Genomic DNA, 24,164 nt, shown 5'->3' on the forward strand with positions numbered 1-24,164 from the left:
CTGGCCTCATGCATCACGCAGCTGTCAGTCTGTCAGCACGTAACCTTTACGTGTTAAACAAATAGCACACAGCACTACTACGGTTACAGAAAAGTTATAATTCACTTGCTTTTTAAAACATTTTGGTGCGATCATAATTTAAAAAAACACAACTGAAGGTTTTGAATGAGATGCTGTAAAGTTAATGTAGCAATGGCAGGATGAACGGAAGAATGAATGTAGCGGAAACCATGAAGTGTGTATCAGAATAAACAAGACGCACTGCATTAAATTATATATTTCCATGCCATGTCTTTAAAATATGGAAATTTAATAATTTAAGAATAATAATTTAATCATTTTATCTCCCTTATTTTGAATGAAGTTTTTGCGCTATAGTCTGCTGCTAATGATGATGCCCTGCCTCTTATGCTTTAACAACCAAATGGATGCTTAAGTCTATTTAACTGATTATATTTGAATTATATTACACCATCGATGCTGTAAAAGGAACCAAGTGAAATTGAAAAATAGTCACATAAAGCTTTCGGAAGTTTTTCATTGGCTGAAAAACACTAATTGTACATACACGTCTCATTAACACCACTTTTAGCAGCAACCTAGCTTTCCCATGTGGTCTCCCATCCTGGTACTGACCAGGCGCAGTCCTGCTTAGCTTTAGTGGATGATCATGAGAGAGCTAGCTGTCGAGATATTGGTTGTAATGTTTCATGATTGACAATTAAATATGGGAGTAGCTGTTATCATTTGGTTTTTATTATTATTATTGAGCAATTTATTTGCCAAACTATTCTAAAATTTAAACCAAACCAATGATAGAGGTAATAATCATGCTGTAGATGAATAAATAAATACTGATAATAAAATAATAACAATTTTACCTGGTAAAGAGAATAAGGAAAAAACGGAGGATGAATAAATACTGATAAATTAATAATAACAACAACAGTTGTGTGTGTAAATCAGTATTCAGTGATAAATACCCTAAGTAATAGTCTAAATGAATCTATTCCTTTTCAATTGAACTGTAGTAAAATTTATCTTATTAAAATACAGTTTTTCTACTTCAGAATTTAATATTTTATTCATTTTTATTAGCTTTTTTTGTAATTATTTAGCTAAATTTACTAGCACTTTCTAAATAGTTTGAGTGAATAATCAAAACAGATTGAGTGAATAATCAAGATTTAATTCATTTTCTTTCAGCTTAGTCTCTATTTCAGAGGCGGCCACAGCTCAATGAACCGCTAACTATTCCAGCATATGTTTTATGCAGCGGACGCTCATCCAGCTGCAACCCAGTATTGTGAAACACTCATACACTCTCATTCACACACATACACTACGACCAACTTATTGAATCCAATTGTAGCAGGGACTCAAACCAGAGACCTTCTTGCTGTGAGGCGACAGTGCTAACCACTGAGCCACCATGCCACCCTAATCTTCTAATTTCACATAAACTTGACTTAAAAAAAGAAACCAATCTGAAAGTTTGACAGTAGAAAATATGTGTTTATTCCACAGAATAACCTTTTGTTACTGATCTACTGAGTAGGTTTATTATTGTTCAAGTAAATGCTCTTCTGAGGATTAGCGTGTTGACAGGTTTGAGCTGTTTCCTTCCCTCATCCGCGTTCTACTTCTGTTTTACTTCTCAGTATTAACTTTCACAGCTGCAAATATTCAAAGAAGGAGACGTGTTCATTCATGAGCAGCAGAGCTGACTCCACTCTATATTACAGTTACTTTACTACTGTATTTTGTCTATACACTACTTGTTGCCTGTTAAAGTTTTAGGAAAAACAAATAATAACTTGAAAGTAAAACTTTAACCCAGATAATTCAGATGGAGCACTTATAAGAAGAAAAGAGGACGTGACTGAAGGTGATGGTGTTGTGTCATAGATCTCTCAGCATTTTACCCTCTTTATGAAGGAAATATTGTGCAAAGTAAATTCAAGGTTCAAGAGTCAAGGAGGACTCTTAAGCCGAGTTCAGACTTCATGGTTTTCCAACTAGTCGTGTCACAGTCACAGATGTTTTCACACTGCATGACTATCTGGGCTAGCGTTTCGTCGCTGCTTTGTTTACACTGCATTGCATGACTTTACTATAGGGAGAATCGCCGACAACTTCGTCCAAACTACGTCTCACAGCCAAAAACATGTAGTATATCTTTTGTTATTAACTACACAATGAGAAAGAAGCCTTTAATGGGGTAGAACGTGTACATGTTTGCTCACCTGGGTTTAAAGGGAATTAGCCATTTCTCCTCAACGTTGATAATAAACTAATTTCTTTCTGTATGAAACGTCAAACAGACACGGTTGGTCCTCAGTCCTGTCAAACCTCCACTAGTTTTTCCTCCATTTCGTGTGTCCAAATAAACCGAAAAAGAGCGCTTTTAACTTCTCCCCCAGCCTCCCGCTGGCCTGCAGCAGGTTTACACACACGCACACGCAAGTGAATGCCACTCTCTCATTGGCTGTAGGCGATCTCTGATTTTATTTTCAGTCAAAACTCAACTCACACAGCATAATTTGAATCGCCGACAGCTCCAGATATTTAGCACGCCAAATATCTCACAGACATCGGCAACTCATCTGCGATTCTCTCAGATCGCGTCTGTGATCGTTCATACTGTGTGATTGTCACTCACGTGGACGAGCAGCGATTTGCCTGTGATTTCAGGCATTTGTCGGCGATTTCTCAAAACCTGTCGGCGAGCCAAAATCGGGGCTAAAATCACGCAGTCTGAACTCGGCATTAGATTTATATGGAATGACTATTCAGCATTCACAAGTTTAGTTCATTTTGACTGACTTGACATAAGCAAATGATAATGCTATAAACAGCAGAGAGTTGTATAAAAGCAACTGATGCATGTTCAAAAGCATTTGCAATTTGTTAGAAGGAATGAGAAACTGCTACTATGATGTGCACAAAGGACTAATTGTTTTGAGAAATGCATTAACTGTTGTGCAAATTTAAATAGTGTTGTGAGAAATGTACCAAAGCGACTGAGAAAAACTGTTGCATATAGTGCTGTCTTGAGCATTTTCAGGACGTGTCACCAAAATCGTACTTTTTCTCATATAAAAAATGTAGAGAGTTAACATCATAATAAAAACATGACAGTCATTTGACTATCCTGTTCATAAACAATGATGTCAGGACTTTTCATTTTGATGACACTGACACTTTAATTGACATGGATACTTGCTTTTGAGGAAGTAACAATCCATTTTAAGCAAGTGGCACACTTTGGCAGGTTATCAGCTAGGTTTTGCAGTTTGCACTAATTGTTTTGAGAAATGCATTAACTTTTGCGCAAATGTAAATAGTGTTGTGAGAAATGCAACAAAGTGACTGAAAAAAACTGTTATAAACATATGTTTTTATTGTTATTTTTCACTGTCATAGTCTGAAAATAAATGCTCTAAATTAGAGATGCCCAAAATAGGGGCCAAATCAAAGGTTACCATTGGCCAACTTTGGCACACTAGACCTTTGGCACACTTTGGCCTAGTAGGGCATAGGGAGCCTATCCAACCAATATGAGAAGACATGGACAAATGATGGGGAAGGTTGGGGCGAATCCCTCAAACAGGGATTATCATTTCTAAATTTACATAACCTTTTGTTTGTTTGTTTAAATGCTGAGCTACAAAAAAAAACTGATATTAACTGATAACTGATATATATTAAATGTTTCAATTAAACCTGAATTAACCAGATTTTTAAAGGGTCATGAAACTCTAAAACACATTATGTTTTTTAGATGCTGTCAGATATATATGTGTGGCATGTTGCTAAAAAAAAACTATTAGGACACATATTTCACTATTAAGGGATTTTTTTGTTAGATTGTTTATGTTAATGGTTATTGTAAGAAGTACATTTTAAAATGTAAAATATACATAATTTTTGATACAATTAAAGTATTTTTTCTATGTATTTAATAATATTATTTAATTAGGAAGTTCACATGGCAACTTTAATATAATATAAAAATTATTAAATTAAATTTTATATTCAAAATTTGTAAAAAGAATGTAATCAGTAGTTACTATTGTTTTGCCTTCTTGATAACATCACACATTTTGCAGTGACTGGTATCTACAAGTAAACATTAAAAAAAACATTTGTAAATGTTTTTAAAAATTAAAATAGTTCAACAAATTTTTTGAGAGTGTAACACATATTATTAAAAATTCCAAAAGTATTCTTTCTTTCTTATTTTTTCTTTTTTTTCTTTCTTTCTTTCTTTCTTTATTTCTTTCTTTCTTTCTTTCTTTCTTTCTTTCTTTCTTTCTTTCTTTCTTTCTTTCGTTCTTTCTTTCATTCGTTCCTTCCTTTCTCCCAGATGTATTCTGCTAAAATCAAAGTACCCAGAATTAGCCAAAAGTACCCAGCCTCATACCAAGAAGGTCACTGGTTCGAGCCTTGGCTGGGTCAGTTGGTATTTCAGTGTGGAGTTTGCATGTTCTCCCCTTATTTGTGTGGGTTTCCTCCACAAGTTCAAAGACATGTGGTATAGGTGAATTGGGTAAGCTAAATTGGCCGTAGAGTATGTGTGTGAATAAGTGTATAGGGATGTTTACCCGGTGATGGGTTGCAGCTGGAAGGGCATGCTCTTCATATGCTGAATAAGTTGGTGGTTCATTCTGCTGTGGCGACCTCAGATTAATAAAAGGGCTAAGCCGAAAAGAAAATGAATGAACATATTTTTTCATACTAATTTATGAGACCTTGACCACTGCTTAGACAACTTTTGATGTTCAAAAATTTAACACAGCAACATTTACTGACAGGTTTCATATTTTAGAAATGATATTGTCTGGGTTGGTCATGTATATTAGGGTACAAATATCGAATAAGGTTACTAGTACTGTTATTTTAGGCATTTATTTCTATATATAATGTTTCTTATACATTATATTGTTCAAAATGACCAAAATAAAGAAGTCATGAACTACGTAAAAAGCTTAAATGGAAAACACCTGTGAATCACAAGTGCAACTGTTTATTTTTTGTTGTATTTATTGTTTTATGGTGTGATGTGTTTCTTGTCTGTAACCTAACAATAATTTAGGATTTAGGAGTCAAAACTAATAGAATGAAATATGATAGCTATTTGTAATAGACACAATTGTGTAGTCTGAACCCAAGTGTCTTTACTGTGCTGCAGAGTGTTTGTAATCTAAAAAAAACTGTCAGATAGTTGTGCCTGTTCCTATTTAAAAACAGCCTTTTTATAAAGTGTAATAAAAAATACATGCAAATGCAGTTTAAAGAAATAGATGCTTACAGGAAATCCAGAAAAGAAGTAATTACATCACTGGATGATGATGCTTGCTTGTGTTTTATTAAAACAGATGAACAAAATTCCATTTTGCGTAAACAAATTTTTAAAATATTAGACGTTCAAATATACATTAGAAATAGAGTGAATATGCAATATAAAAATTAATGTTTTCAAATAACTGCAGATTGATCTGAGGTGCTGTGAGACTCTGTAGTAAAGGTTACTGTTGACGCAGATGTGTATTCAGGAGATAATGCTGTAGCAGATGTGGATGCTGGAGATGATTTTGCAGATGTGGATTCAGGAGATGATTTTGAAACAGATGTGGATTCAGGAGATGATGTTGCAGATGTGGATTCATGAGACAATGCTGTAGCAGATGTGGATGCTTGAGAGGATGTTGCAGATGTGAATTCAGAAGAAGATGCTGCAGCAGATGTGGCTGCTGGAGTTTCTGCTGTTGTAGATGTGGATTCAGGAGATAATGCTGTAGTAGATGATGTTCTTTTGTCCAGTTTAGCGACTTGATTCTTCACCAAGGTGTTCTGAGGATCTACACAGATCTTTCTGCCTGCAATTGTCTTAAACCTAATGAAAAAACAACAAAAAGTAGAAATAAGACAATTTTAGGTTTCAGGTTGGCTTCACAGTTTGAAAAAATGTTTAAGATGACACTCACACAATGGCTTTTATAGGACATGTACTGGTGGTCCACTGGTAAGACATTATCTGCTTCAGAGGAATATTTTTATCAGTGGTCGCTTCACAGCAGACTGATTTTGCTGAATTCATTGCAAGTGGAGCTGAAATATGAAGACATGCACAATATCAGAAATCTGTCCATTAAAAAACACAAAACATATTGTTGTCTATATTGTAAGACAAAATTCAACAAATAAAAACCGACCATAAAAATAATCAGAGAACATTATATTCAAAATAAAAAAGAGCACTTACCACATGAAGTCTCTTGTACACAACAGAAGAGCACCAGAACCAGCAGAAACATCAGGCTTCTCATTCTTCTAGACGTTTCTTGTCAATCACAGAAGGAATCAGGAGATGTTTTGGAGAGCTTGAAGATTTCAGAGCTGATGTGTTCTAAATGAGGTCTAAACGTCTCCTTATATACACATGAGAGGTATTCCTCATGAACACATTCATGTAAATCCATTTCTGAGGAGTGGAGTAGCTCTTCCTTTTCCCCATTCTTTTTCCGCTTTATGGTTCATGTTAAAGTATAAGGTCCTCTTTTTTCCCCCACAATTAGCTGAAAAATAGTTTTAGGAATACAACATGCAATTTCCTCTTTTCTGCCATGTTCAGCACTAAATCTGAAGATTTTATAATCAAATCAAAATTTTGTACACTAAATATTAGAGCCATTGCTCACATATAAATTCTAAGACCATGATTAGTGGTCAGTACTAAAGTCTCACCCTTTATCTGCATAGGAACTTATATTAAGTGGCCTTAACTAGTATGTACTCACACTGAAACCAATAATCTGGTACAATGTGATTATAGTGTAAATACGTTTTTACATTGTACCAATACTTGGCTATATGTAATTACATTTGCAATTAATGACACCTTTGACAGTCCCTTATACCTTAACCCACTTTTAAACCTACCCATACCACCAAATCTTTCCCTAACCTTATCCCACCTCAATAGCTTCAGAAGTGTTCTGCAGTACAGTGTTGTGTCATAACATGTCTACAAAACATAATAAATAACAGAACTAACAGAGAGTTTTAAACTGAGAGTTTTTAATTGACTGACTAACAGTCAGTTTTTATTTTTTATAACTTATTTTTGGAGTATGGATGTTTAGTAAAAATAATTTTAGACACAAAAGTTCTAAATACAAAATAATAATAATAATAATAAGTATGATATGATAATAAATATGTTATAATAATAAATATGAATAATAATATTATAATATATATAAATATGATAAACAACAACAATATATATATATATATATATATATATATATATATATATATATATATATATATATATATATATATATATATATGATAATAATAATAATAATACAAAACTTGGTTACAGTGAAAAATGTCCCAACGCATCATAAAATGTCAGACAAAACGTTCTAAATGTTCCTTGTCAGCAGTTTGCAAGAGTTTTTCAACAACAGTTTTTCATTCATACATTATGTCGATATTACTACACTGTAAAACATATCCATAAATCAGCAGTTTTCTGCATTTTTTGATTTATGTTTTTATTTCCCACCATTTATTTATGCATTTGAATTGCATTATGAGACCTTAATCTTTTTTCCAATAACTTTTAACCTCGAAATTGAAGTTCAAAAAAGTTACTTTTATTTACATTTTGAATAGTTTAAAGTGATTTATTGTCTGTGTTGGTGTTGTATTTTACACTTATTTTTCTATATATAACTTTTATACATACGCAGGGTTTCTGCAGGTTTCACCAGGGTAAATTTAAGACTTTTGAAGTCATCATTAAGATCATTATGAATGAAATTTTAGACTTATACATGGCTAAATGAACAAATAAAGTTTTTTTTCTTGAATATTCAGGTTGGAAAAGATTTTTAAAAATATCATAATTTCATACATTTAATAATAATAAATATTCTATAAATATTTTAAATAATAAATATAGGTCAGGTCATTATCTTCAGCAGTAAATAAATTTTTCAACAAAAGTTACAGTAAGGAAAGTAATTAAATGCTGTTTTTAAATAAAAAGTTGGGATTGTTGGTGATTGTATGGGTGTTAACAGTCAGATTGGGTAGCTATACATGAACAAAAGAAAATTAATGCCTGTTAACAAAGGTTTAAGACCTATAACCTAAAATTCAGCTTTTGAGATTTAAGACATTTTAAGACCTTTTAAGACCCCGGGCCCGCAGATATACTATTTTTAAGTTACTAAAATTGTCAATAAAAGTCACTTTGTTAAACTGTAGAGTTGGATTTTCAACATCAAAAGTGGACAAAGATCAAGTACCCATTATGCAATTCACAACCATAAATAAACAGAAAACCCTTGTGAATCATAAAATACGGAAACTGTTGATTAACAGCTATATTTTACAGTGTTTGAGTATTTGCACAGTCAGTGGTCATTTGAATTCATATTTGTAACTATCTGGGTATATAATATAACAGATAAAAAGGATGAACTTGAAAAGATCATCCGAGTTCTTTTATGAATGATTCAGCACATCTGGATTGATTTGAAGCTTGTATTTCATAAAAACACCAGGAAAACTTAAATCTCAATCTCAAATGTCTGAAATAAAGGCTTAATGTTACTGGAACACAGTACTTCTTGTTTTGATTGCTTGTTTACTGTGAAAGTACAAGTCAAACCACTTTTTATGTCTAGTGGAAAATTAATGATAAAAAGTTTCATTTTGCTGACAATCTGAAAACTGAAAAAAAAATTACTGTGAAATTTACAGATATTTCAGAAAACATCTATTTTACAGTTACAGATTTGTGGTTTATTTCTGCAGCAGTGGACAAGAGGCTTTACATGGTTTTATTTTCTATTCTCATGGTTTTTATAAATATTTATATTTAAATATAGGTTTAGATAACACACCTAAAACATTAACCTCCTTAAGATATTTAAGAATAATAACAAACACGCTTTAATTAATTAAAAGTTTATTTTCAGAATGTTTATAAGCAAGTCAATCATTCACATAAAATAAGTTGACAATATTTAATTTTTGCTGTATATTCACACACATAGGTAATATTATATGGGTTAAATGTATGCTGTAAAGTTCAAAAAGATACTTTCTAGCTTCTTTTAGGTTTTCATTCTGCTTTCTAGTTTAGCAACAAGGGTTTTAAACCAGGCGTTCTCTGGATTTACACAGATCTCTTTTCCTGTTCTTGTCATAAACCTGAAGGGGAAACCAACAAACTTCATTCTTTAAACTTCAACAACAATTTTGTCTCAAATACAAACATTCCAAATCATTTATTTTTATTATATAAACCAATAAATCAATTGAGCTGCACTGTATCTTTCAAACTTTGTCTTTGAATGTACAAACAACAGACGTCTAAAATGTTTGTCTTTTTTCTTCATTAAGTTGTTACAGTGTACTTGATTACAGATATTATTTTACAATATTAGTATTTATTTATTCATTCATTTTTAATATATCATTAATATAGCATATTGTGTTACTTTAATATATTTGTATATATAATTCTGAAGTCAGAATTATTAGCCCCCCTTAACTTTTTTTTCTTATTTAAATATTTCCCAAATAATTTTTAACAACGTTAATGTTCATTTTTCTTCTGGAGAAACTCTTATTTGTTCTATTTCGGCTAGATTAAAAGCAGCTTTTATATATATATATATATATATATATATATATATATATATATATATATATATATATAAAACAGTTTAAAGGTCAAAATTATTAGCCTCTTTAAGCTATATTTTTCTCGCCAGTCTATAGTACAAACCATTGTTAACTTGTCTGATTACCCTAACCAGCCCAGTTAACCTACTGTTATTAACCTAATTAAGCCTTTAAATGTCACTTTAAACTGTATAGAAGTGTCTTAAAAATATCTTGTCAAATATTATTTACTGTCATCATGGCAAATATAAAATAAATAAGTGATTAGAAATGAGTTATTAAAACTATTATGTTTAGAAACGTGTTGAAGAAATCTTCTCTCTGTTATACAGAAATTGGGAAAAAAATAAAAGGGGGGGGGGGGGGTTGGGTTTGGGGGGCTTATAGTTCAGGGAGCCTAATAATTATGACATCTACTATATATATATATATATATATATATATATATATATATATATATATATATATATATATATATATATATATATATATATATTTCATCAAATAATCAATAAAAACTATTGATGAAATTTTAAGATGTTCCATTTACATTAGTTTTTCCATCAGAGGTGTATCCAGCCCTTGACTGCTTTTACACAAAATTTAGTCCAAGGTGTTGTGACCCTGAAGACAGAAAAGTTTACGTTCTGATTTTAGCTCATTGCTGGCTTAAACAAAATCCCTTTTGCCATCTTTTGTCACAAATTTCAAAATGAGAATATTTTAAAGTTAAAACTTACATAATGCCTTTCAAATGAGAATGTGATGTGGATAAAGGAGTTTCTTTTGTAGCAAATGCGGATGCAGGAGATTATGTTGTAGTTATGAATGCAAGAAATGTTGTAGCAGATGTGGATACAGGAGAGGATCTTTTGTCCAGTTTAGCGACATGGCTTGGCACCCAGGTGCTCTCAGGATCTACACAGATGTCTCTCCCTGAAATTGTCTTAAACCTAATGTGAAAATAAAAAAAACAAGAAATGACACAATTTTAAGAGAAAGTCTCTGATTCCGGTTGGCTTTACTGTTTGGAATAATGTTTAAGATGAGACTCACACAATGGCTTTTATGGGACAGGGACTGCAGGTCCAGAAGTAAGAAACTATTTTCTTCAGAGGCAACATTACATCAGCGAAGTCTAGACAGCAGACTGTATGTGCGGATTCGATTGCAGCTGTAGCTGAAAAATAAAGACATGCACAATATCACAAAAAGACAAAAACATATGATGAGCTATATGGTAAAACAAAATGTAAATAAACACTGGCAAATAATCAGAGAACAGAAACATCAGGCTTCTCATTCTTCTAGATCACAGGTGTCAAACTCAGTTCCAAAAGGGCCGCAGCTCTGCACAGTTTAGTTCCAACCCTAATTAAACACACCTGATCAAACTAATTGAGTCCTTCAGGCTTGTTTGAAACCTACAGGTAAGTGTGTTGGAGCAGGGTTAGAACTAAACTGTGCAGGGCTTCGGCCCTCCAGGAATTGAGTTTGACCTCCCTGTTCTAGATGTTTCTTCTCAATACCAGAAGGAATCAAGGCTTGTTTTTCTTCTTGAGTATCAAGATCGTAGAAGCAGAATTTATTTTTAGCACTTCCTTTTCCACATCTGTGTTCTGTTTTATTGACCACATATGAAAGTGAAGGTAATTGTATTTCAGATTCAGTGAATATGTGCTTCAGGAAAACAACACAAAGCTTCCTCTTCTTAGACCCGTCATGTTCAGCGCTAAATCTGAAGGGTTTATGATCAAATTTGAATTTTGTTCAACAAACAAAACAGCTCTTTCTCACATAAATCCAAAGACATTTGAATTCAAAGACATTGATTACACTTTCACCCCTTATCTGCACATTGTTTTCAAGGTCTTTATCAATGAATTTCATTTCTGTATACAAGTCAGATTTGCTTAACTCACTTATCTATATGTAAAATAGTTTGTTGAGTCATTTTTACTTTTATTTGAAACACCATTTGAAGTTTTTTTCTCTCTCGGTTTTACTCAAACAATGTAGATGTGAATAAGCCATGCTTTTAAAGAAAAACTATATGCTTTAAATAATATTACAATAGCTGTTGTTTTGCTGTAATAAAAAAGTATTTTAGTGTAAAATGAGTAGCATTTGTTTGAAATTGTGTAGTGCAAATAATAAATTACAGTAAATTACTTTATGTACATTACAGGTACACTCTAAAAAATATTGTTTAGACAAAAAATAAATAAATAAATAAATAAATAAATAACGCAACAGTTTGCATCAATACATTCAAGTTACAAAAACATCTAACAAAATGAAGCCAAATGGCCTTTTCCCCTTCGATCAGTGGCACTTTTGCATAGCATAATCTCAATGTTTTAAGTTGAGTAGTTGAGTGAATTAAGTTGTTTCAACTACTTTTTTAAATTAAAATTTAAAATAGATTCAGTGTTATGTACTTAATTCCCATAATTATACATGCAAGTTTTCAAGTTTAGAACCTCAAATAAATTAAATAGCTGAAATGGTTAATTGTATGTTTTCAAATTTACTGTTCATGTAGTTGCTTGTAACAAACACATTCAACAACAATTTTGCTTTCCAGTAATTTTTTTTCATTTGTTTTAAACCAGTCTTTCAGTATTTTTCAAAACAAAAATATGTACTGTCTTATATAATCAGTATGAAAAATACCATTTAGGATTCTCATGCCCTCAAAGATGGTTTCCGTCTTGTAGTTCAATTCCAAAGTAGACTGTTCACCAATAATGGCAATTGCCATTACTTGCTTCCTCATTAAGGTCCTTAATGCATCCTCATTAGGGTCCTCCTCAAATTCTTGTGTATTCTTGAAAAGCAAGAAAAAAACATTTTTGAGTCAAAAAACACTGCTAACATCAACTGTATTTACCAGTAGTCGCCAACACTCAAGTGAAATGGAGAAATTTGATTTGGAAATTAAATAAAACTCAGATATCTCACCTTAAAATGTCCTTTGTGCCAAACAGTCTGACTAAAACTTGTCCAGACTCGCTTCTTGCTTGTTCAGAGTGGAAATCCTGAACTCAACTTTTGTGGAAAAATTTAATTATCAACCCAATTTCACTGTTGGAACAAATGATCTAGGGCTGGGAGTTCAGATGGCTCTCCTGACCATGGGAACAGGGGGGGTTGGAAGCCTAGGACTACCTGGAATGGGGTGAGGCCAGTTGCTGCTTTCCGCAATGAGTTTTGGGCATATTCGGCCCACATCAAGAAACGGCTCCAGTTCTCCTGATGTTGGTGACAGTACGTAAGGAGAAAACACCCAATCTCTTGGTTTAGCCGCTCAACCTGCCTGTTGGATTGGGGGTGGTACCCAGAGGTGAGACTGACATTTATATCTAGATTTTTGAAGAATGCAGAGCATACTCTTGACTTCAATTGGGAACCTCTGTCAGACACGATGTCTTCGGGTAGCCCATAGTATTGAATTACTTGATTGCACAGAAGTTCTGCAGTTTCTAGAGCTTTGGGGAGTTTAGGAATGGGAATCAATCTGCATGCTTTTGAAAAGCGGTCGATGACTGTGAGTATAGAGGTGTGACCAAGAGACAGGGGAAGATCTGTGATAAAGTCAATGGCAATGTGGGACCAGGGGCGACGAGGGACCTCTAGGGGTTGTAAAAGGCCGGCTGGAGCGGGATGGGAATGTTTGTGTATATTACAGGGGGAGCATTTTTTGACAAATTTAATGACGTCTGCTCTTATGTCGGGCCACAAGTAACGGTTCAAAATGAGGTCTATTGTGCCTGCTATGCCTGGGTGACCGGAACAGGGGTTGTAGTGAATTTCCTCGATGAGTTGATTTCTGAGTAGCAGTGGAACGAAGACCTTATCTGCTGGACAGGAGGGAGGTGAGGGATGTTTGTCTGCGACTTGGGCGATTTCAGCATCAATATCCCAGGAGATGGATGCCAGAATAAGAGATTCAGGAAGAATGGGTTGTTCGTCCTCTGATTTGTGATCGTCTTTGAAAAGGCAAGAGAGTGCATCTGATTTAATGTTCTTTGGCCCGGGGATATATGTAACAGAGAAGTTGAAACGTGTAAAGAATAGAGCCCATCTAGCCTGCCGAGGATTTAGTCTCTTAGCTAATCGGATGTACTCCAGATTTTTATGATCGGTGATCACAGTAAAAGGGTGTCGGGCTCCCTCTAGCCAATGCCTCCATTCTTCCATGGCTGCTTTCATAGTGAGGAGTTCCCGGTTGCCTACATCATAGTTCCTCTCTGCTGAGTTGAGCTTCCATGAAAAGAAGGCGCAGGGATGGAGCTTGTTAGACGACTCTTGTCTCTGTGATAATACGGCTCCGATGCCCGTATTAGAGGCATCGATTTCAAGAGTGAAGGGTAACTTGGGATCGGGATGACAGAGGATGGGTGCTGAGGAGAATCGGGCTTTGAGATGGTTAAAGGCTCGGACAGTGCGGGGTTCCACTTAAGTTTGGAATTTCCTGTTTTCACCATAGACGTGAGTGGTGCGGCTACAGAGCTGAAGTTTCGTATGAATTGGCGATAGAAGTTAGCAAACCCCAGAACCCCTTCACCGTGTTGGGTCTTGGCCAGTTCAAAACAGCATTCACCTTATCTTCATCCATGGCGACTCCATTTGCACTGATGATGTACCCCAGGAAAGAAGTGCAAGTCTGGTGAAATTCACACTTGGACAATTTGGCGTAAAGCTAATGTTTAATGAGTCTCTGTAGTACGGCTCGTACATGGTGAATGTGGTCATCTAGCATCCCTGAATAGACGAGAATGTCATCAATAAAAATAATAACCCATTGGTTCAACATGTCACGAAATACCTCATTAATGAATGCTTGGAAGACTGAAGGACTGTTTGCCAGGCCGAAGGGCATCACCCGATATTCATAGTGGCCGGTGGTCATTGAGAAGCCGGTTTTCCATTCATCACCCCGCTTAATGCGTATGAGGTTGTAGGCACTGCGAAGATCAAGTTTAGTAAAGTACTTGGCTGAGCGTAATAGTTCCAGGGCAGCAGGGATCAGGTGAAAGGATAGCGGTACTTCACAGTAATTTCATTCAAACCTCTATAGTCAATGAAGGGGCGCAGGCTTCCATCCTTCTTTTCAACAAAAAAGAAACCGGCGGATGCGGGTGAAGTGGACGGCCGGATGAATCCCTTCTCCAACTTCTCCTTAATGTATGCATTCATCGTTTCGTTTTCTGTTTGAGACAGAGGAAAGATTCTCCCACGAGGGAGCATGGCGCAATCATACTCACGGTTTGGTGGAAGTTTTGTGGCTTTTTTCTTGCTAAACGCTTCGGATAGATCTTTGTATTCTTCGGGGATCATGGAACTTTCAGGGATTTCATGGCTGGTAGCAATGGTATTAAGCTGAACAGGGATGACAGAACATAGACAATTTCTCAAACATGATTCACTCCACTTAGAGATCTCACTAGTTTTCCAGGAGATGAGGGGATTATGTGTCTGTAGCCACGGCCACCCAATAATGATGGGAAGTTGGGGAGACTTAGTGATCAGAAACTCCATCTCTTCCTTGTGAAGCGAGCCTGTTTGAACTGATAGATGAGTAATGCGGTAAGTAACATTTCCATCCCCTAGGGGGTGTTCGTCTATTGCCGTGATAGCTAAGGGCGAATCACAAGAGGTTAGTGGAATAACGTTCCTACGGGCAAATGTCTCATCCATGAAATTGCCAGCAGCTCCTGAGTCAACCAGAGCAACAGTGTGAACAGTGCTGTTCCCAAAACACACCGAGATGGGGACAATAAGAGCATTATTATTAATAGAGAGGATTGAGGTTGCACTCACCGACAATGTCTTGGAAGGTGGTTTATTAAGGCATTTAGCCTTCGTATGACCGCCAAGTCTGCAATATAGGCAGAGATTATTCTTCAAACGTCTTTCTCGTTCTTCATGGGATAATTGAGCACGACCCAATTGCATGGGTTCAGCAGGAACTGTGGAAGCTGGAGCGGACTCTTGACTGGACAGGAGTAAACAACAGGTGAGGGTTTTCTAGTGCAGAGCAGATTGTCCAGCCTGATAGAGAGCTCAATGAGCTGATCAAGTGATTTCCCATCATCTCTACATGCTAGTTCAGTTTGTAACTCAGGATTTAAGGCTTTGTGGTAAAGGGTCTTTAAGGGATCGTCAGCCCAGCCAGTTTGTGCAGCCAAAGTGCAAAATTGAAGAGCGAATTTAGCCGCTGGTTGATTGTTCTGCTGAATCGTAAGTAATTCTTCAACTGCGTTTCGACCTCCCTCTGGATGATGATCGAAAACCACACAGAAACGCTGGAGAAACTCTTTAAACGTGGGAAAAGTGGGAGTGTTTTCTGGCCAGAACGCAGTAGCCCAATCCAGGGCTTTTCCAGAGAGCAACGAGCACACAAAGGCGATTTTACTGTTCTCATCTGCAAACATATGGGGTTGTTGTGCGACAAACAGCTTGCATTGAAGCAGAAAACCTTTACATTTAGAAGGATTACCGTAGAATTTGATCAACTCGATGAGCTGCAGGTGTGCATGCTATCAGTGTAAGTGGATGACGTAATGGTTAGAAGTCCGGTGATGATGACCTCGTTGACACACACACATACAGAGACTGTCTGTTTGTGTCTAAGCATAAAGGTGTCGCCCTTTTAAAGGATGCATTTGATTGATTTGTTTACTTTTGAGTGTGTTTCATTCTCTGTCTATCAAGTCAGATGCAGAATCTGATATGTATTAAGCCCTAAATAGGAATCTACAATAAGTAAAATCAGTTCACATATTAATGAAGGTTTCTAAATTAAGTCTGTGTTTTAAGTTCAATGTTGTTATTTTGGGCATTTTACTTGAAAGCTACATAGTTAGCTAGTTAGCATCTACTCATTTCAGAGCTGTGTTTCCACCTGTGAAGTCATATTAACGATTTGTTGTCCAATTGAAGGCTGCTTGATCAAGAGTAAGTGTGATCAAAATGTCACGTCAGTTTTTTTTGTAAGCAAATAATTTTTAAATTATTTTTTTCAAATCCATGGTGTTGCCGAAATTATATCGGTTTTTGTAATTATTCTGGAAATAATGTGTGTTCTTTTGGGCAGATTACATCTAGTGTAAATAGGTATGTGTGTGTAGGTTTTTGTAGTTTACAATGTAAGTACCCAAAATGACATACAGTAGGTATGACTTCTCTATTATGCATAATTCAACACATAAAATGCATGCTCATAAAAAAAATAAACACATCTGCATCTACATTTTTAAATAAAAATGTAAATTTTAAATCTACATTTTAAACAAATTTAACTAATGAAAACCTGCATAAAGCGAAGCAGTGGTGCAGTAGGTAGTGCTGTCGCTTCACAGTAAGAAGGTCGCTGGTTCGTGCCTCGGCTTAGTTGCCGTTTCTGTGTGGAGTTTGCATGTTCTCCCTGCATTCGTATGGGTTTCCTCCGGGTGCTCCGGTTTCCCCCACAGTCCAAAGTCATGTGGTACACGTGAATTGGGTAGGCTAAATTGTCCGTAGTGTATGTGTCATCCGACTCGGTCCCAGTCATTCCCGTTGCTGGCCAGCAGAGTTCACCTTCCCCGGACTATTAACCATTACGTCATCCACTTACACTAATAGCCTGCACACCTGAAGGGCATCCACTTGATCACCCACGCTCACGCTTATAAGCAGCACACTACACTCACTCATTGCGAAGTCTTGTTCTGCCCCGGCTAACACTACTGAGCGGTTCTCTACACTGCCTGCTTTCCCGTTGCTTACCTTGCCTTGTTCCTCGACCTCGTCCTGCCAGCCGCCTGCCTTGTACCTCTGCCTGATTACCGACTTTGAACCAAGCCGCCTGCCTTGAACTCTAGCCTGAACACCGACGTTGATATTCGCTGCCTGCCTCAGACCCATGCCTGAACATCCATACTGTGGTTACCTGCCATCAACCCTGCAACGTAACACTATTGTGTTTAATGTGAGTTCGCACACACATTACATCTATGTGCTTTTCTTTATTAAACTGTGTTTAATAAATATACTGCAAATGGATCCCTCTGTGTCAGCCACTTCGTTACAGTATGAGTGTGTGTGGATGTTTCCCAGAGATGGGTTGTGGCTGGAAGGGCATCCGCTACGTAAAAATTTGCTGGTTAAGTTGGCGGTTCATTCCGCTGTGGCGACCCTGGATTAATAAAGGGACAAAGCCGACAAGAAAATAAATGAATAAATGAACCTGCATAAATTTATCCTTAATTCTGCTAGATGTGTCCTGCAGAGAGCAGAAGACCACAGCAGGAATATGAGGCGTATCATAAGTTAAAAGAAGAAACAAACAACTAAAAGTGAACTAGAAGTGAACATACAGTTGAAGTCAGAATTATTAGCCCCCCAATTGTAACGGGGAGACTGACACGGAGGGATCCATTTTGCAGTATTTATTAAGTCACGCTTAAACATCAACAACTCGCACGGCTGTGCGGACATACAACATACACATCAAGGGGGAAGTAGCAGATGACAGACACAGTGTGATTACCAGGCTTGGGTCAGAGGCAGGCAGCGTGATTCAGAGTCCGTGTAACAGGCTTTGGTCAGGGGCAGGCGGCGAGAATCAGAGTCCGAGGAAACAGGCTTTGGTCGAGGGCAGGCAGAAGACAGAGCAGAGTCGTGAAACGGGCTGTAGTAGTAAACGGGAGATCAGGCAGGATAGAACGCTCGGAAATGCTGGCTGGGGCTAAACAAGACTTCGCACTGAGGTGTGAGTGAGAGCTGCTTATATGTGGTACGTGGGTCATTAGTGGAATGGAGAACAGGTGTGCTAGAATCAGGGTGAAAGGATGACGTAATGGTTAGAAGTCCGGAGATGGTGGCCTCTGCTGGCCAGCGAGGGGAATGACTGGGACCGAGTCGGTGACACCAATGATTTTTTTTCTTTTTAAAATATTTCCCAAATGATGTTTAACAAAGTAAGAAAATTTTCACAGTGTGTCTGATAATATTTTTTTTTCTTCTGGAGAATATGTCTTGTTCTATTTTGGCAAGATTAAAAGCAGTTTTTATTTTTTTTAAACACTATTTTGAGATCAAACGTAACCCTTTAAGCTATTTTTTTTCATAGTCTACAGAAAAAAACATCATTATACAATAACTAGCCTAATTACCCTAACCTGCCTAGTTAGCTTAATTAACCTAGTTAAGCCTTAAAATGTCCCTTTAAGCTCCTGTCTTGAAAAATATCTAGTCAAATAGTATTTACTGTTGTCATGGTAAAGCTAAAACAAATCAGATGTTAGAAATGAGTTACTAAAACTATTAACTGTATTATAAACTGTTGAAAAAATCTTCTCTCCGTTAAACAGAAATTGGGGGAAAGAAAACAGGAGCGTTAAAAATCGGAACTTCAACTATATATACATATATATATATATATATATATATATATATATATATATATATATATATATATATATATATACATACATACATACATATATATATATATATATATATATATATATATATATATATATATATATATATATACACCTTTTTTTTACTTTGATGTCAAATTTCCTTTATCTTCTAGCAAGCACAAATATAATTTTATAAAACTCTTGTATTTTAGGGCAATATTTTTATTCATCATTATTATGTCATTGTTATTAAAAATATTATCCAGCTTTAAAAAAAAAATCTACTTTCACGACAAGAAAAAAAAATACTGCTTTTAAAAAACTAATTAATTTATTGTCTATCAGACGCAAATATCATTTATAAAAATAGGTCCTGTATTTTGGGGAATTATTTATTATTACACTGCTATTATTAAAACTATTATTCAACTTTTTAAACTAAAAAATGAAAAATAGTATCTGGAAATAAACTTTAGTGAGAAAAAAATATTATTTTATCGTTATTAAAATATATTTATTAAATTAGTATTTAATTTAATTAGTATTCTTGTCTTAGTCTTCTGAAATAATTAAAACAATAAACCATTACAAGAACAGACATTGATGACAAAATTATGATCATGGAATCATTTATATTTTGTTAAAACAACTGAACCAATCTCATACATTATTGTCACAGTAAATCACATCAGAAATTGTACAAAAGGTCAAACATATGATGAAGCACAGTTCAAATAAAGACATTTAGACTTTTGCTCTGCTGTCCAGTATAACAACTTGTCTTTTTACAAAGTTGTTCTCTGGATGTACACAGATCTTTTTCCTGCTTTTGTCGTAAACCTGAGGAAAAACCACAAAACAAGATTCAAATTCAAAATGGAATTGCAATGAAATGTTGTTTAAAAAAAAGAAAATGTTTGAGATGACACTTACACAATGACTTTTACAGCACAGTTACTGCTGGTCCAGAGATAAGACACTATCTGCTTCAGAGGGATCTTTTTATGAGTGAACCCTTCACAGCAGACGGATTTTTCTGAATTAATTGCTTCCATAGCTAAAAAAAACAATTTGAAAAAAAAAGACTTGCACAATGTCAAAAATCTGTACCTTAAAAAGATACAAAACATTTTTTAATCTATATTGTAAAACTAAATGCAACAATTGAACACAGACCACAAAAATAATCAGAGAACATTTTATTCAAGATGATAAAAAAAAAGCGCTCGCAGCTTGAAGTGGCCTGCAGATAGCAGAAGAGCATTAGGACTAGTAGAAACAGCAGGCTTCTCATTCTTCTAGATGTTTATTTTTCATCGTCTTTTTCTTTGTTTTGGTTGGAGTATGCAAACTGTTCTTTTCTTCTTCTTTTGTCTTTTTAACGGTTAGTTGAACACTAGAAAGTGCATTACCACCACCTACTGGAAAGTCAATCAGAGACTTTCCTCTGTTCCCTCCAAGATCAAAAACAGTGTAGTGTGTTTAGATCCTCTAATGAAGGAACTAACTTTATATATGTTCATTTATTCATTTGTCTAATTTATACATTGTGTTTTTCAAACCTCTTTGATGCCAAATTTCCAATTAATAACTTTTTTTACAAAAACACTTTGTAATAATTAATATTTTGTGATATTTTGTGCCATTGTGTCTGGATTCAAGTGTAAATTCTAGTTCTATATTGTAATTGTATTATACATTTATTGCTTAATATTTATTCTTTTATTGTACTTTCATCAGTTTCAGAAATCTTCATGAACATAAAAATATAGCCTCAGATACACCCACAGATCAATGGTTTAAGACATTAGACTCATTAATCTTCTAATCTTCTAAAAATGCAAAAGTCTCAAGGCAGCCTAGAGGCTCCCAGTTTTCAACACTGCTTTTTATCACATCAACTACCTAGTCAAAAGGGTTGATTCAAAGCTTTATCTGGCTTAACCCTGATTTTCCACTAACAGTGTAATAATATTTATTACTACACTGTTATTATTAATACTATGGTCCAAAAAATAAATAAATAAATGGAAAAAATCTGGAAATTTATATTTATATTAGAGGGGAAATATGCTGATAAAATTATTACAATTATGTTGCTTCTTTAATGTTAGTCTTCTGACATTTTCCATAAATTTATCTTCTATCCTACACAAATATAATTTATAAAAACACTTCTTGTAGTTTGGGGAGATATTATTATTTATCATAACATTGTTATTAAACCTATTATCCAAGTTTTCTAACTAAAATGAAAAAAGAATCAGGAATTTTTTTTTGCTAAAATAGATGTAATTATATGTTATATGTTAGAATATGTTATTAAATAATCTTTAATGTTAGACTTTTGAAATCTTTAAAACAATGAATTAAAATAAAACATTATAAGAATTACAACATGATGATGAAGTTATTTATATTTTATTAAAACAACTGAACCAATCTCATAAATTATTTTCACAATAAATCACATCAGAAATAGTACATAAGGTCAAACATATGATGAAGCACAGTTCAAATAAACACATTTAGACTTTTGCTCTGCTGTCCAGTATAACAACTTGTCTTTTTACAAAGGTGTTCTCTGGATCTACACAGATCTTTTTCCCTGCTTTTGTTGTAAACCTGAAAGAAAAGCACATACCAGGATTTAAATTGAATTGCAATGGAATGCTGTTTAAAAATGAAATAATGTGTAAGATGACACTCACACAATGGCTTTTTTGGCACAGCTACTGGTGGTCCAGTGGTAAGACACTATCTGCTTCAGAGTGATCTTTTTATGAGTGATCCCTTCACAGCAGACTGAATTTGCTGAAATAATTGCATCCATAGCTGAAACATGAAGACATGCATAATATCACAAATCTGCACATTAAAAAAGAGATAACATCTTGTCGTCTATATTGTAAAACAAAATGCACAAGTGATCATCAAGCAGAAAAACAATCAGAAAACATTATATTCAAGATAATAAAGGGCGCTCACCGCTTGAAGTGTCCTGCAGAGAGCAGAAGAGCACCAGGACCAGCAGAAACATCAGGCTTCTCATTCTTTTAGACGTTTCTTCTCAATCACAGAAGGAATCAGGAGATGTATTGTAGAGCTTGAAGATCTCAAAGCTGTTGTCTAGAATGAGGTCTGAGTATCAGAGGTGTGGACTCGAGTCATGTGACTTGGACTCGAGTTATGAATTTGATGACTTTAGACTCGACAAAATATCAAAAGACTTGCAACACGACTTGGACTTGAACATGAATGACTCGGACTTTCACTTGGACTTGCGCCTATTGACTTGTAAAGACTTGCTACTTTCTATAAAAAGCCCAAAGATGAAAAGTATGTTGACATGTGTGTGTGAGACAGAGAGCATGCGCGCATACTTTCGACCACTAGCGCTTTGTGACGCACTTCCGTGTTTTTGCACTATAGTGGGAAATTTGAAGATGCCATTTTTCATTCTGACTCGGAGAGTGAAATAATATGGAAGGCCGTTGGGGCCAAAACGTCTGTAACAAACGTGTTAACGCGTAATTGCGTGTTAACACGTAATTTACGCGTTAACACGTCATTTACGTGTAAACACGTTTTTTTTTTAAACTAGTCTCATTTTTTAAAGTGCTATCATTTATTCATTCTCCAAACTGCTTATTTTAAAATGTATAATGTCATTTCACTAAAATCACAATAAATGTTTTGCAGTCAATGATCTGTAGCAGATATTTAGTATTATGAAAGGCCAGACATCTTCTGTAATGTTATGTTTGATGGCATAATAATGTATAATAATAATAATGTTTGTTATTTAGCTGCTGAGATTTCTTTGAAAAATGTGTCCAGAGAAATCAGATGAGATTTATTTGACAAGGGTGTGCAAACACACAAGAAATGTTTTTTTTTTCTTCTTCTCAGGAGCACAGATACATACAGTATATACATACAAATCAACACAAGAAAACAGAATGACATAAGTGGATAAAGTAAATACAACATTTTGGTAACAAAATCATAAACAGTAAGGGTTGTGTATATTTATGACTATAAAAACAGGCAGCAACTGATCTAATAATGAAGATCTATAGAGATAAAGATGTGTAGAAAGGTCAGGCAGGTGCACAGAAATAATCCTCTCCGCTGTGCTGACAGTCCGCTGCAGTCTTATGTCTGATTTGGTGGCCGATCCAAACCAGACAGTAATTGAATTTTTGTCAGATGAAGTGGCTGCAGATTCTACATTCTCATACTGTATATAACATGTCATAAATTACTAAGCACAAATTATTAAATGCAGAGTAACCTATCTTGGTGAGGTTTATGTCTGCAAATAATTGACACATTGTATGACTAACATTTTATAGCAATCCTGTTTTATTTATAATATATATTTATGCATGTAATATATATTTGTTTGCAGAACTTTGCACTAGATATTTTTGTCTCTGTACTGGAAGCTCCAATCACCAAGACAAAACACTCCTTTGTGCAAACGATTGAGGTAAAAAAAAAAAAAAGCCAAAATTATGATTTACTAAATCAAAAGTACAAGATAAAGTCAAAATAATGATTTAATAACTCAAATTTATGACTGAATAATTCTGTAAAAATTACATAACAACAGGCGGTAAAAAAAAAAACAATCTAAATGTGTAACAATTCTCTAAATATTTTATATAATAAAACCTGATATAGTTAAAATGTATTACATAATTGAACATTCATATACATATTTGTAATTATAAATGGACACACACACACACACACACACACACACACACACACACACACACACAAACCTTTGAACGTGTAGGGGAAACCAGAGCACCCAGAGGAAACCCAAGCCAACACGGGGAGCAGGAATGGGCAAAAATACACTGAACCACATTTTAAAATAAAATCCCAAATCCATCAATTTTACGTGTATCAATATAAACTACAAAATACAGCAGCCACAAATGTATCAAAGTAAAATTCTATATATATTTTTATTTTAAAATACACAAAATACTTTTACAAGCGAGCAGGAAATTTCGTCGCAAA

At 34.8% G+C, this 24,164-nt stretch overlaps 3 protein-coding genes across 3 annotated transcripts in view; all 3 read right to left on the minus strand.

Moving 5' to 3' along the window:
- The window catches only part of ccl39.6 (chemokine (C-C motif) ligand 39, duplicate 6), a 41,941-nt gene extending 39,471 nt beyond the window's left edge, over positions 1–2,470 (minus strand). The window contains exon 1 of the mRNA XM_073942941.1: positions 2,247–2,470. The gene's annotated coding sequence lies outside the window, so the exon portion shown is untranslated. The remainder of the gene's footprint in view (positions 1–2,246) is intronic.
- Positions 2,471–5,349: 2,879 nt separating this feature from the next.
- LOC100538242 (uncharacterized) lies at positions 5,350–6,539 on the minus strand. The gene is made up of 3 exons (XM_003201414.6): positions 6,269–6,539; positions 5,991–6,114; positions 5,350–5,899 (listed from the first exon to the last, which is right to left on the minus strand). Exons 1-3 carry the CDS (start codon positions 6,330–6,332, stop codon positions 5,482–5,484), a joined length of 606 nt encoding a protein of 201 aa, XP_003201462.1. The 5' UTR covers positions 6,333–6,539; the 3' UTR covers positions 5,350–5,481.
- A 15,100-nt stretch (positions 6,540–21,639) lies between these two features.
- ccl39.3 (chemokine (C-C motif) ligand 39, duplicate 3) lies at positions 21,640–22,201 on the minus strand. Its single transcript, NM_001115103.1, is given in 3 exon segments — positions 21,640–21,752; positions 21,839–21,962; positions 22,116–22,201. Coding segments are annotated over 3 exon segments (285 nt in total). The 5' UTR covers positions 22,180–22,201; the 3' UTR covers positions 21,640–21,655.
- Positions 22,202–24,164: the final 1,963 nt, after the last annotated feature.

The sequence above is a fragment of the Danio rerio genome, chromosome 25 (assembly GCF_049306965.1).
Source record: "Danio rerio strain Tuebingen ecotype United States chromosome 25, GRCz12tu, whole genome shotgun sequence".
Classification (NCBI taxonomy): domain Eukaryota; kingdom Metazoa; phylum Chordata; class Actinopteri; order Cypriniformes; family Danionidae; genus Danio; species Danio rerio.

What these genes read in the sequence shown, in the direction of transcription:
- LOC100538242 (XM_003201414.6), bottom strand. Translation starts at nt 6,332, where the DNA reads ATGAGAAGCCTGATGTTTCTGCTGGTTCTGGTGCTCTTCTGTTGTGTA. An exon ending in TGTACAAGAGACTTCATGTG is followed by an intron (nt 6,115 to 6,268) that starts GTAAGTGCTCTT and finishes TTCATATTTCAG; the next exon opens with CTCCACTTGCAATGAATTCA. An exon ending in TGTCCTATAAAAGCCATTGT is followed by an intron (nt 5,900 to 5,990) that starts GTGAGTGTCATC and finishes TTTTTTCATTAG; the next exon opens with GTTTAAGACAATTGCAGGCA.